Source organism: Scyliorhinus canicula, chromosome 18 (assembly GCF_902713615.1).
Source record: "Scyliorhinus canicula chromosome 18, sScyCan1.1, whole genome shotgun sequence".
Classification (NCBI taxonomy): Eukaryota; Metazoa; Chordata; class Chondrichthyes; order Carcharhiniformes; family Scyliorhinidae; genus Scyliorhinus; species Scyliorhinus canicula.
In genome coordinates, this window is record NC_052163.1 from 95,632,239 (window position 1) to 95,645,965 (window position 13,727).

General features: G+C 47.6%; 1 protein-coding gene and 1 pseudogene across 3 annotated transcripts in view; both read left to right on the forward strand.

The window, feature by feature from the left end:
- The window catches only part of LOC119952956 (phospholipid-transporting ATPase ABCA1-like), a 216,373-nt gene that overhangs the window by 86,125 nt on the left and 116,521 nt on the right, over window positions 1-13,727 (forward strand). For all 3 annotated transcript variants that reach the window (XM_038776597.1, XM_038776599.1, XM_038776598.1), the window contains exons 11-12: window positions 1,012-1,128; window positions 6,053-6,241. In XM_038776597.1, coding sequence (XP_038632525.1) covers window positions 1,012-1,128; window positions 6,053-6,241 — 306 coding nt within the window. The remainder of the gene's footprint in view (window positions 1-1,011; window positions 1,129-6,052; window positions 6,242-13,727) is intronic.
- LOC119953521 lies at window positions 1,180-1,974 on the forward strand (annotated as a pseudogene).

Below are 13,727 nucleotides of genomic sequence, written 5' to 3' on the forward strand. Positions count from 1 at the left end.
GGAATTGAATCTGGGACCCTGGCGCTGTGAGGCAACAGTGCTAACCACTGTGCTACCGTGCCATCCCATAGCGTGCTCCTTCAGAGGGTCGATATGGACTCAATGGGCTGAGGATGACCTCCACCTGCACTGTAGGGATCCTATAGGTATGGAACTGTGTGTCCATGACTTCATTTTTGATTAACAGGGAAAGACAGGGTCAATAAGGATAAACTATTCCGCTGGTTGGAGATTTTAAAACTAGGGGCAGAGTATAAAAATTAGGGCTCGACCATTGAGGAGAGATGTTAGGAAGCACTTCTTCACTCAAAGGGTGGTAGAGGTTTGGAGCTCTCCCACAAACAGCAGCAGAAGCTTGGACAGTTGTTCATTTTAAATCTGAGATAGATAGATTTTTGTTTAGCAAAGATATTAATGGATATGGGCCAAAGGCAGATCGGTATGGAGTTAGGCCACAGATCAGTCATGATCTCATTGAATGGCGGGTTAGGCTCGAGGGGCTGAATGGCCTACTTCTGTCCTTATGTTCCTAAAATCAGAACAAGGTAGGAATGCTTATGAGCAATTGGTTTATGTTGACCATGATGGCTTCAGTTAATTTGAAGATTCTTTGCTTGCCCAGAATGTCCTTGTATCCGAAGTAGCCGATAAGAATTTTTGACGGGCAGCTAATATTCTAACTTTGTGACGTGCTGAAATGGGACCAAATAAACCACACTAAGCAAGTTTCTCAACATACAAAAAATACACCTGTACAGCCCATGAGCAGCTTTTATGAACAAAAAGAAATGCTTTGACCATCCTTGTTATGGTTTTCACTGCTCCATGAACTTGTGCTTGGTAATCTCAAATCTGAGCAACTGGCTGTCAGATGATTCCACTTTTGTTACTGGATATGAATAAATCCGGTCCAGAACATACCAATGCATGATGACGAGGCTATGCCAATAGGAATTGAGCCTGGCTTCAATGTGTTGAAGTTGCTAATAGTTTTTGCTTCTCTCTGGTCAGGTCAACAGAACATTTGAGGATCTCAGTTTGTTGCAGGATGTACAAGGAGCATGGAAAGAAGCTGGACCCCAGATCGAGAAATTTATGGAAGGTAGCCAGGAAATCCATGTCTTGCAGGTTTGTGCTTACCCTTGCTGACATTTTATTGGTTTGCTTCAGTTGGCAGTCATGCTGCTGTATCATTTCAGTGTGGGTTGAAGCATCAATACAGGACTTGAACACACAACACTGAAGTGTGGGACTGAGGGAATGCTTTGTTAATTCCAATAATTGTAAATGGTGACTGAATGCGTCTGAAGCTTGTCTTTTACCTTAAGCTCGTTATTCTCAGAACAGCTCAGCATAGTGACAGTCTCCATCTACTTCCCCACCCCCAACTGTTCCATTTGTGTCCATTTATACTCTTTTTGGACGTTGATCGTCACCTGTCTTTAACAATAAAATTGGCTAAACAATGTGATTGCCCAAGGATGCAATTGCTGATACGTTTGAAAGATTTAAAAACCTAGGTCCCCATTTGCTCGCTCAACTGGACATCAAAGGTTCTATGGCGCTATTTGAAGAGAGAGAAAGTAACCCCCCCCCCCCCCCCCCCCCATCCTGAAGTCAAATGTAATGGGTGTTAATTGTGAACAGTTTAAGATTATGGTGCAAAGCTGTGTTTCCTGGTAATAAACAAGACCTTCGAAACCATCGAGAGCACCTTGCTCGCCTGAAGATTGAGGGTGTTCATTGCTGTGATGAAACAGCATTTTACCTGGGCAAGAGTTTGTTTACGTCTACAAAGCAAAGAACAACACCGTCACTCCTGGCAGTAAACCAAACAAGACTACTGTCGCTTGGGGTAAAGTGACCCGTGCTCATAGAAACAATGGCATGGTGCATGCCAAGTTCAGCAGTAACCTGCCCGCTAAGGCTATTGGGCACAGGTTTTGTGTGATGCTGTACCCGTCAAGGATTTAAAGCGCAACTGTACATAAATTTACAATAAATAGTAAAATTATCGAAAAACAATAATTGTTACATTTTTCTGTATAATAGTCACCTTTGAGATAAATGACAGGATCAGGTACTATATAAAAGCAACAAGTTAATAATTATAAGAAGGATGTATTGCTTGCAGATGTTTAAATTCATAGCGGTATGGGCCAACAAAGCTAAGGTCTACAGTAGACAAACATTTCCCAAACTCTATTGAGATTCTTTGTAAAAGGGCAGAGTTAACAATGGGCGCGATCCAATGGCCACAGTTCCTCTGAAACTGGCCGATAAAAGCCAGGAGACCCCGCTCCCGGGATCTACCTGGCTCGCAACGCCTCGCGAGACCAACACGATCTCATCAGATGTTGCGATGTGTGGGTGGGATTCTCCCCCATTATTTATTTTTGTTTAAATTTAGAGTGCCCAATTATTTTTTCCCCAATTAATGGGCAATTTAGCATGGCCAATCCACCTACTGTGCACATCTCTGGGTTGTGGGGGTGAGACCCACGCAAACATTGGGAGAATGTGCAAACTCCACTCGGACAGTGACCAGGGGCTGGAATTGAACCTGGGTCCTTGGTGTCGTGAGGCAGCAGTGCTAACCACTGTGCAATCGTGCTGCCTCCAAAAAATTCTCAGTTAATTTATGGCGTGTTTTATCAGGGAGGTTCCCGCTGGCTCTGCCAGCGAGGTCCCCACCGCTATTCAATGACACTTAGTCACTTTTTTGGGCGTGGGGAGATTCTCACTAGTTTAGCCCACGCTTAGTATTATTTTTAGCACTGGGGAGCTGAACTCTGAGATCAGGCCGCATTTTGAAAGGGTGCCATGATCTCTAAGAGAGCTTGTGCCCCGCCCCACCCATGGGTAATGACACCCCACACACATATGGACACCATCCCACACCCCCCATGTGAGAACACCCCTGCTATGAGGTCCCTTGTGGTTTCCTCCCCCTCTTCAGGCCCCCAAAACCTCCTTATAGGACCTCCACCCATCACCCCTCCAACCTCCCGGAGGCCCCTACTTACCTGCCCTGCACTTTCCCAACTGTAAAAACCACCTCCACCCTCATTTTATGGGCATGCCCCCCCGGCCCTTGGCAGTGCCACCTGCCTTGGCACCCTTGCACTGGCACCCAGGCAGTGCTCCTGCTGGTTTGGCAGTGCCAGCTGGGCACCTTGGCAGTGCTAGGGTGGCAGTGCCACGCTGCCAGCTGGGCAATGCCAAGGTGCTCGCGTTCCAGGGAGAGGGCCAGGGAGCCACCCTGCACTTACCCTGACAATCCTGGGGTCTCTGATGGCCTGGGAGACCCCTCAGGTGCCGTTCCATCTGGTCTACATTTGTGTGGACCAGCACTGATCGGCGTCTGGCTGCAGCCTCCCTGGGGAAGCCAGCGAATCGAGGGAGGCCGTCGGATCCCACGTGAGTAAGTCGTAAGTACTTCCGCGAGCGCCATTCGGTCCCACCCATTTGGGGCAGAGTCCGGCTCCATCTCGCTGTACTTCAGAGAATCCTGCGAGGCGTGGAGCCTGTCAGGAGGCTCACTGGAAGCCTCTCCCAGCATTCAGCGGCTGCGTGCGCTCAAGCAGCCGGAGATTCATGCCCTACATTTAGGCAAATCTGTGTCTTCGAGCTAGACAATTACTCTCACTCTGATGTGCAGATTCCCAAAGTACCCCAGGCTTTGGGATTCATCCCCCTCGAGTTCGCGATCTCTGGTGAGTGCCTTTCAGCACTGGTCCCACAAAAGCGGACCAGATTGAATCGCACTTGCGGGGGTCTCCCAGGGGATTGGAGGCCCCCAGCTGCATGCTGTTTGGGAAGGGTGGTGCTCTGACACTGCCAAGGTGCCCAGGTGTCACTGCCAGCTGGCACGGGAACTTCCAGGGTGCCAGGTGGGCACTAGCAGGTGCAGAGCTGAAATGTTTTGCAGGTGATCAGGCTGGGGATGCCCTGTGTGGGTGTTGGTGCGGGTATAGGGTTTGGGTGGCAGGGATCCTCCCATAGTGCATTCGGGCTGTGGGGAGGTCGGGGATTGCTTAAAAAAGCTGTTTCGATCTCGTTACACTGGGGAGCTCCGGCAAGCGGAGCTTCTCAGTGTTCAAAACAGGGCTATGTGTGGCCTCAGCCACGTGTTCCTCATTGAGGCCCCTTATTCAACGCAAGTCGCATTGAATAGCCATGTGTTTCTCAGCACTGCAGTTTGGCTATGGGACTTTGTTACCATTTGGTTGAATCGAGCCCGATAGCTCAGGATCTCCATTGATTGCAGGCTCGATATCCTGAGGGTCAGGCTTCTGATAGCTCTTCGTCATGCCTGAGAGTTGAAGGACGCAAGCAGGACAGGTTGATTTAAAGACTCCATTTTGTAGCAAAATGTCAGTGTCTAAGGAAATCTACTGAAATGTGCAGTAACTGGAAACTCGGGGTAAATGATAGTAATAATGTAATTGGACTAATAATCCAAAGGTCCAGGCTAACCCTTTGAGGACATAGCCCGGAATTCTCTGGACATTGCGATTCACTTTTCCTGCTGGCAATTTGGGGCAGCACAGTAGCATTGTGGTTAGCACAATTGCTTCACAGCTCCAGGGTCCCAGGTTCGATTCCGGCTTCGGTCACTGTCTGTGCGGAGTCTGCACATCCTCCCGTGTGTGCGTGGGTTTCCTCCGGATGCTCCGGTTTCCTCCCACAGTCCAAAAATGTGCAGGTTAGGTGGATTGGCCATGATAAATTGCCCTTAGTGTCCAAAATTGCCCTTAGTGTTGGGTGGGGTTACTGGGTTATGGGGATAGGGTGGAGGTGTTGACCTTGGGTAGGGTGCTCTTTCCAAGAGCCGGTGCAGACTCGATGGGCTGTTAACTGCACTCTGAAATGGCCTCAATTCAAGGGCAATTAGAGATGGACAACAAATGCTCGTCTTGCCAGTGATGCCCACATTCCATTGAAGAATAAATACAAATTAGTCCCCAGAAACACAGTTTTTGCTAAGAAATTATCAGTCCTAGACTGGCTGTTACTATAGAAAAGGAACTACTCATACCGGCCAACAATGGGGCCTTTTAGCTAGTTGATGTCCATGACCTTGCAGTTTCAAGCGGCTTGGAAAATGTAAAACCTGAGAAAGAAATTACAGAAATTAAGGAGTGTTATCTGGATTAACCCTTAGTGGATGCACAGCTAGTGTTGCACTGAAGTAATGCTTAATATGATTATAGTTAATTTATTCTTAATGAGTTCTCAATCAAACCTCTATCATCTCCCCTTACTCTCATGGTTATAGCTGATTAGAAAAGTTAATTTCTATCAGTCCCCAAGGCACCTTGTGAATGTGGCATCATGCAAGATAGTTTTCTCACTCTTGCTGTAGTTGTGATCTTCTAGTGGATATATCTATTTGTTTAGTAACTCTAGATTAGCTTTTTTGGCGAATGTTAAGAGACAGCCAGCTATGTTAGCCTTGAAACTCACTTTGAGCTTCCGCCCCTTACCACCAGAGTCAGCAAATCTGTGGAATAATGAGCTAACGGCAGTTGATGCAAATTGAGAATAATGGTCATGGGAGGGGTCTGATTTTAATGGCCTACATCTAAGGGATTAAAGTGAAACAACTACACTAAATTAGGAACATTGGACTGATTACACTAACGCTGGATTCAGCTGCTTTAACAGAGGGCTGCATTTTACATGGGGGGACGGGGAGGGGTTGTTGGGGTGATGACCCCACCCCTAATGTAAATATCAGTGGCAATCATGCCTCCACTTTGTTTGCTCACCCGGCAGCCATTTAATGGCCAACGGGTTCAGGAGGGCCTCCCAACCCCTTCCAAGAGAAAGTCTGATCTCCGAGAGCTGCACCCACTACCCAGCTCTCAGGGGCCTGTAAGGTTCTCCTCCAACCTTCGCATGATGTTGACCCTAAATCTATTTGAGAAATTGTTCCTTGGTCCCTTAAGCTCTCATTTCTGATACGGGAGAAAGAAGGGAGACCGTGCCTAATTCATTATGCTGTTAAATGTACCTGCCAGAAAACGTGCTATTTTGTTTCTGCCAGGAAATGCTGAAGAACCCTGCTATCGCCAGCCTTGTTAACCTACAACTTAATTCTACCTCCTGGGATGCAGCAAGCATTGCGAACTTCCTGTCGAACCAAAGTCAGGGGAGTGACAATTCCATTTACACCTGGAAACAAGCTTACAGCGAAGTCAATCAGATGGTCAACTCTTTGTCCCGTGTTGTCGAGGTATGTTACTGATTTAAAGCCTTTAGCAGTTAAAGCTTTTCAGTTCAGGAAGATGTCCCCAACTTGGTCAAAGCTCAAAATGAAAGGCATTCTTTTTAATCCACACATTCTGGAAGCCATGGGGCGCGATTCTCCGCTGCCCACAACTGGTCGGAGAATAGCGGGAGGGCCTTCCCGACAATTTTCATGCCCTCCCGCTATTCTCCCCCCCCCCCCCCCCCCACGGCCGCCCCACGACACGAATCGCTGCTCGCCGTTTTTTACGGCGAACAGCGATTCTCCCCAGGCCGAGTTCCCAGGCCTTTACGGCCGTTTTCACGAACGCGATCACACCTGCTCTCACCGTTTGTGAAAACGGCCGCAAAGTGCCCGTCCCGGACAACCATGGCACCGATTGGCACGGCCGTGCCAAGGGTGGCATAGGCCTGTGATCGGTGGGCACCGATCGCGGGCAGCGGGTCCGATACCCGCACACTATTTGTTCTTCCGCCGCCCCGCAGGATCAGTCCGCGGGGCGGCTGAGGGGCATGACGGCCCGTGCATGCGGGGTTTGACGCGTCTGCGTGATGATGTCATCCGCGCCTGCGCGGCTGAAGTCATCGTGCGCGTCAGCTGGTGTGACGCTTGGCGCGCGGACTTAGCGACGGTTGCTAAGCCCGCGATGCCGTGCTTCACGGGGCCACGCTGCTAGCCCCGCCCGGGGGGGAGAATCGGGTCCTGGGAGGGGGCGCGGAGGCTACCGTGAAACACGGCCAGTTTCACGGCAGCCTTTACAACTCGCCGCATTTGCGGAGAATCGCGCCCATGGTACTTCTACAATTGAAAAAAAATGGAGGTTTAAAGAAAATTTGGACTAAAATTAATTTTCTATCTGCCTGCCCCCTCCTCCCCTCCTCCCGACCCTGCCGATTTCAGTCAAATGTGAGAACACTTTATACCCTTATGATCAATAGTTTAAAGGAATTTCCATACTGTATGTACTTTTAAAAAATATTTCTCAGTTAGATGGATTCAGAAAATGTATTGCTTAGATGAGCTAGCTAGTATTAAAAGGCATACACTGGATTGACATCCTTGAGGCACTTTCACATCAAGCATTGTTCCTACAAATTCAATTCAAATTAAATTCCAGAGTGGTGTGGCTGGAGCCTACCTCTGATGTTGATGAGCAAGAATGTCAGCCGACTGTTTCAACATTACAAAACCTTTGACTCTGTTGAGTGTCACTCGGAAATATGATGTGGAGATGCCGGCGTTGGACTGGGGTGAGCACAGTAAGAAGTCTTACAACACCAGGTTAAAGTCCAACAGGTTTGTTTCAAACACTAGCTTTCGGAGCACTGCTCCTTCACCTGAGCCAGATTCACCTGAGGAAGGGGCAGTGCTCCAATAGCTAGTGTTTGAAACAAACCTGTTGGACTTTAACCTGGTGTTGTAAGACTTCTTACTGTACTCGGAAATATGAAGCAGGGCACAAGGGTTAGGAGCTGGACCTGCATGTAACCCTCATAAATTGAATGTTAAGCTTATTGGGGAAATTATTCGCGGGATATGGAAAGCTATTCATGTAAGTTGCGGGACATTCAAAAGAAACTTAACACCCCGTGGGTGAAATGCCAGATCTGACCACAAAGGTGGGTGATTGAGGAAATGGTCATAAAGCAGCGCCAAGCTTATCGTGTTCAAATTGAAGTTAAATCTTTATGCTTTCTAATCCTCAATAAATTCAAATGTTGCCATAAATTCACTTAAATTGAATATTACTTTGATGTCATTTTTGTCCTCTGCCTGTGACAGCATCTTCTTGATGTGAAGCAGCCGGGAGTGGAACTTATCCTACTGTAAAATTGCTAGTAATCTTTCAGAGGAAGCTGGCGGTAAATGAACCTAGCTTTATTTTTAAAAAATAAATTTAGAGTACCCAATTCATTTTTTCCAATTAAGGGCAATTTAGCGTGGCCAATCCACCAACCTTGCACATCTTTGGGTTGTGGGGGTGAAATCCACGCAGACACTGGGAGAATGTGCAAACTCCACACTGACAGTGACCCAGGGCCCGAATCGAACCTGGGACCTCTGCCCCTCGGGGACATCAAATCACAGTTTTTGAGCTGCCGGCTATATCTGATTGATGGACTGACAGCTGGGTAGTCCCAGCAGTGCCGGATTGGAAAAGTGGCCACTGATTGGATTGCGAGGGAGTGCTGGGAAGCAGTTCAAAGCCTGTTGGACTGGAGAGTTGGGGGATTGTTGGCTAGGGTGGGATCAGCGACTCGAGCAAGGTGTGGTAGAAGGAAGGGATGGGATTAGACGTGATGGGTCGGATTCTAAAGGCCGAAGATTACCAGTTTTGGGCTGCCTACTTCTGATGGGCAGTGTGGACACCCCAAAGTGGGAACATCCCTTTCCTTCCCACCTTTTAGCCTGACTTGGTTAGGTAATGGGCTAGCCACTTTTGTTCTGCCTTCCCCACCCCACGCCATTATGGTGGCAGAAGCAGAAGGAGGCCCTTAACTGGCCCTCAATAAGCCAACGTAAAGGCCTCAGCAGGCCCAAGGGCAGTCAAGCTGGCTGATGCCTTACCGCAAATCACAGTATGAGGGACAACTCAGGTGGGGGGCAACTTTTATTTATGTGCTTCCCTGCTTTCAAATACACCTGGGTGCATAAAATCTGTCCTCTTCTTACCTCCCCATCCCAATCATTATTTAAACTGATTAAAAACACAATAGGCGTGAAATTAGTTTATATCCAGCAGAGTGAAAGAGGCTGTTCACAAATGGTGAGCTATTTATTTCTTATTGAACGAGTTTTCAATTTCCATTGACTCTGAAATTAAATATTACGGCAATATTTCTCAAGCAAGTTAAAAACAACAGAAACTAGGGGTGGAATTTACCGGCCGTTTGTGCCGGTGGGATATCCAGTCCCATCGATGGCGCGAGGGTTTCCCGGTGACGAGGGGTGCAGTCAACGGGAAATCCGGTTGACAGCAGCAGGACCAGATAAATCCCACTGGCGGGCCGCCTCCACGACGGGTTGGTCGTAAATCCCGCCCTAGGAAATGAGTCCCTGAAAAGAACTTGCGCACCGTCCTGTGTACTTCAGTGGAAAGGAGACCTGGGGTAATGAAAAATTGACTGCTGATTGGCTACAAATCAATTTGTGAACCAATTTCACCCCAAATGGTTAACTCCTCACATATTTAAATCACAACATGGATTTGGCCTTCATTCAGATGTGACAATGCGTGTACTTTATTTACTGGGTGAAACATGTGGAAACTCATTTGACACAACAAACTCCCTGTTTGGATTCCAAACTTTGGGCTAAACTGAGTGGATGTACAGTTTCAAGATGCTTGGTTACCAGCTGTATGCTCTGGGCATTTGCCCACTAATGTGACTGATGACTCTTGAAAACTAGAGAGCTGCCAAAGTGCCGAGTATTTTTGAGTTTGTTGGTTCTGCATGTTTGAAGAAAGGTTACTGGCACATGGTTATGGTGTATGAGAATCGTATGAGACACCTACTGATGAGGAATTACTGATTCAAACACCAAGCTGGTGTTTTCTGTCGATCTTTTGTTCATGATCTGCTAGTTATGGACTGCTCCGATTTAAACTTATAGTCCCAAGGAATACTCTCTGATGTAGTTCAATCAGAAAAATAATTATTTACAATGTTAAACGAGCCCTCTGCTCCAATTTTCTCCCCTCCTCGTGTCTCTTTTGAAGTCCTGGGTTGATGAGAGGTTGTGGAGCCGGGTTTCAAGCTTAACCCCAGGTATCAGCAGAGCCCGACGGGCAAATCCTAGCCAGGAGGGTGTGAAGGGGGTGGGGGGCAGATTTGAGAGGCGAGAGTGGGTAAGGATTAAAGGGAAGAGATGTATGAGTTTAGGATGGGAATGTCTCCGATAGGCACATGGTCCCCAAAGAAGGCTCGCATCCTTTGCCGACAACCCGTGCAATAAATGTTTGGCTACCCACCTGGCCTGGGCCATCTTCTTTCCAGCCCTATATGTAAAATAGTGGCGGAGGTGAAATGTGGCACTTAACTGGTAAATAATTGGCCACTTAAGGGCTGCTATAGTCCTGAGGGTAGGCGGGCTGCCTGATGCCACCCCCACCCACCATAAAATGGTGGACAAGGTAGGAGTGGGCGGGTAAGCCACAGGGAAGCTGCCTATCCCCACCCTGGCCTAAGACAATGGACAGACTATAAAATCCAGCCCTGTATCATGAACCGTGATGTTGTGAAACAAAGGTCAGGGACACCATATAGGGGAGAATAAAGGAGAAGTTAGGAAGGAAGTAGTTGTTCAGTGACACCGAGCTTAAAGGTTTTTGATCAAAGGACATAGAGGAAACTAAGGGAGATTAGGGTTTCCATAGCTGTCCTGGAAAAGAGAGTTTGTATGGGAGACAATGATGACTCTTGATTCTTGGTGGGGCTGTCCAGAACCAGGGGTTAAGTCTGAGGATATGGAGTAGACCATTTAGGACCGAGATTATGAGAAATTGCTCCACCCAGAGAGTGGTGAGCCTGTGGAATTCTGGAAAGCTGGGTAGGCCAAAACATTGTGGGCACGATTCAACTAAATGGGAACAAAGTCTCCTAGTGCCTCATAGCGCCAAGAAACACAACGCTATAAAACGGCACTCGCCTCAGTGGGGAATGTGCAGCCAAGGCTACACATCACCTCATTTCCTGCATTGAGGAGCTCCCCTCGTTGGAACTCCTCAATTTAACAAGAGGTCAGGACGCCATTTTTGAATGGCACCCCCAGCCCGATCACCACCGCATGGAAAATGCCAGGATGGCACCTTGGCAGTGTCCACCTTCTACTCTGGCAATGTGCCTGCCAGGTGGTACTACCAGGTTGCCAGGCCATCATTGCCAGGTGCCCAGGTGGCACGAGCAGTGCCAGGGTACGACCCTGCCCAAAGAGCATGCACCTGGTGGCTTCCGATCCCCTTGGCAGACCCCCAAAAATGCTATTTCATCTGGTCCCCGTTTGTGACGATCTGTACTGAACAACGCTCGTCCGAGTTCTTTGAGGTGAAGTGGATGCTCCTTCGGTGCCTCGGGAAACTGCATATTAAAGTGAGACTGGCTCCCTCACTCTAATATGCAAATTTGCTAAAATGTAATCCTGCCCATTGCATTGAATGTCTTGTGAAATCACATTAGATCTCACGAGGCATTGTGAGCCAAGTAGATCCTGGGAGTGTGGTCTCCCGGCTTCTATCGGCCACAGCGCACTGCAGATATAGCACTTAGGGTGAAGGGGGTCAAAGGAAATGGGTAGGGGGGTATTAGGCTTTTGAGTTGGATGATCAGCCATTATCATAATGAATGGTGGAGCAGGCATGAAGGGCTGAGAGGCAAGAATGGACATTGACCACTAGAAAATTAGGCTGAAGAAGTACTAATAGGGAACAGAGAAATGACAGAGGAACTGACTAGGTACTTTGCGCATGTCTTTATAGTGGATGGCATCAATGGCATACACAAACTTCAAGAGAGTCGAGGGCAGAGGTGAGTGTAGTGGCAGTCACTAAGGAGAAGATGCTGGGGAAACTAAAGGTCTGAAAGTGGATAAATCACCCGGATTGGATGGACTACATCCCAGGGTTCTGAAAGGGTTCTGAAGGAGATAGCAGAGGGCTTTGGTGGTGATTTTCAGGAATCACTGGAGGCAGGGAGGGTCCCAGAGGACTGGAAAATGGCTAATGTAACCACTGTTTAAGAAGGGCGGGAGGCAGAAGACAGGAAATTATAGGACGGTTAGCCTGACTTTAGTTGTTGGTTAGATGTTGGTTAGGAGTCTATTATTAAGAATGAGATTGCGGAGTACTTAGAAGTGCAGGCTAAAATAGGACTGAGTCAGCACGGATTCGTCAAGTGGAGGTTATGCCTGACAAATCTGTTAGAATTCTTTAAGGAGATTATGAAGAAGTTCGACCAGGAGAACCAATGGTCATGATCTATTTGGATTTCCAGAAGGCCTTTGACAAGGTGAAGTACAGGAGGTTGCTAAATAAGATAATAGCCCATGGTGTTAGGGCAAGATACTGGCACGGATAGAGGATTGGGTGACTGGCAGAAGGCAGGGAGAGTGAGGATAAATGGGTATTTTTCAAGATGGCAGCCAGTGACTAGTGACGTTCCTCAGGGGTCAGTGTTGGGACCACAACTATTCACGATGTGATTGACGATCCGGAAGAATGAACTGAGGGCATGGTTGCTAAGTTTGCAGATGATACAAAGATATGAAGAGGGATAGGTAGTATTGAGGAATCAGGGAGGCTGCAGAAGGACTTGGACAGGCTAGGAGAGTTGGCAGAGAAGTGGCAGATGGAATACAATGTGGAAAAGTGTGAGGTTATGCGCATTGGTAGGAAGAATAAAGGCATAGACTATTTTCAAAATGGGAAAAGGCTTTAGAAATCTGAAGCACAAAGGGACTTGGGAGTCCTAGTTCATGAATCTCTTGGGGTTAACATGCAAGTTCAGCTGGCAGTTACAAAGGCAAATATAGGCAGAACGGTGGAGCAGTGATTAGCATTGCTGTCTCACGGCGCTGAGGTTCCAGGTTCAATCCCAGCTCTGGGTCACTGTTCGTGTGGAGTTTGCACGTTCTCCTCGTGTTTGCGTGGGTATCGCCCCCACAAACCAAAGATGTGCAAGGTAGGTGGATTGAACACGCTAAATTGCCCTTTAATTGGGTACTCTAAATTTAAAAAGAAAGAAAGGCAAATATAATCATACCACTCATGCCGAGAGGGCTAAAATACAAGAGCAGGGATGTACTATTGAGGATCATTCTTGTGAACTTCCTCTGGGCCCTCTCCACGGCCAGCACATCCTTCCTTAGATACGGAGCCCAAAACTGATCACAATATTCCAAATGGGATCTGACCAAAGATTTGTCATATGAGGAGCGGTTGAGGGCTTTGGGTCTGTACTCAATGGAGTTTAGATAGATAAGAGGGGGATGTAATTGAAAAGATAGAGTGGATGTGGAGAGGATGTTTCCACTAGTTGGAGAAACTAGAACCCGCAGGCACAGCCTCAGACTGAAAGAACGATCCTTTAAAAATGCGATGAGGAGGAATTTCTTCAGCCAGAGTGTGTGAATCTGTGGAACTCATTACCGCAGAAGGTTGTGGAGGCCAAGTCACTGAGTATCTTTAAGACCGAGATAGATAGATTCTTGATTAATAAGGGGATCAGGGGTTATGGGGAGAAGGCATGAGAATGGGGATGAGAAACCATGATTGAATGGCGGAGCGGACTCAATGGGCCAAATGGCTTAAATCTGCTCCTATGTTTTATGATCTTGCTCCTATTTTCTATGTTGACTACATCATCAATGGATGCAGGAAGTAGAAAGGTTTTCTGAAGAAAGGAGTAATGAAGAGGAAAGGTTCAGAGGAACACTGAGAAGATGAAGCAGAGAAATAAATCTCTCAAATTGTTTG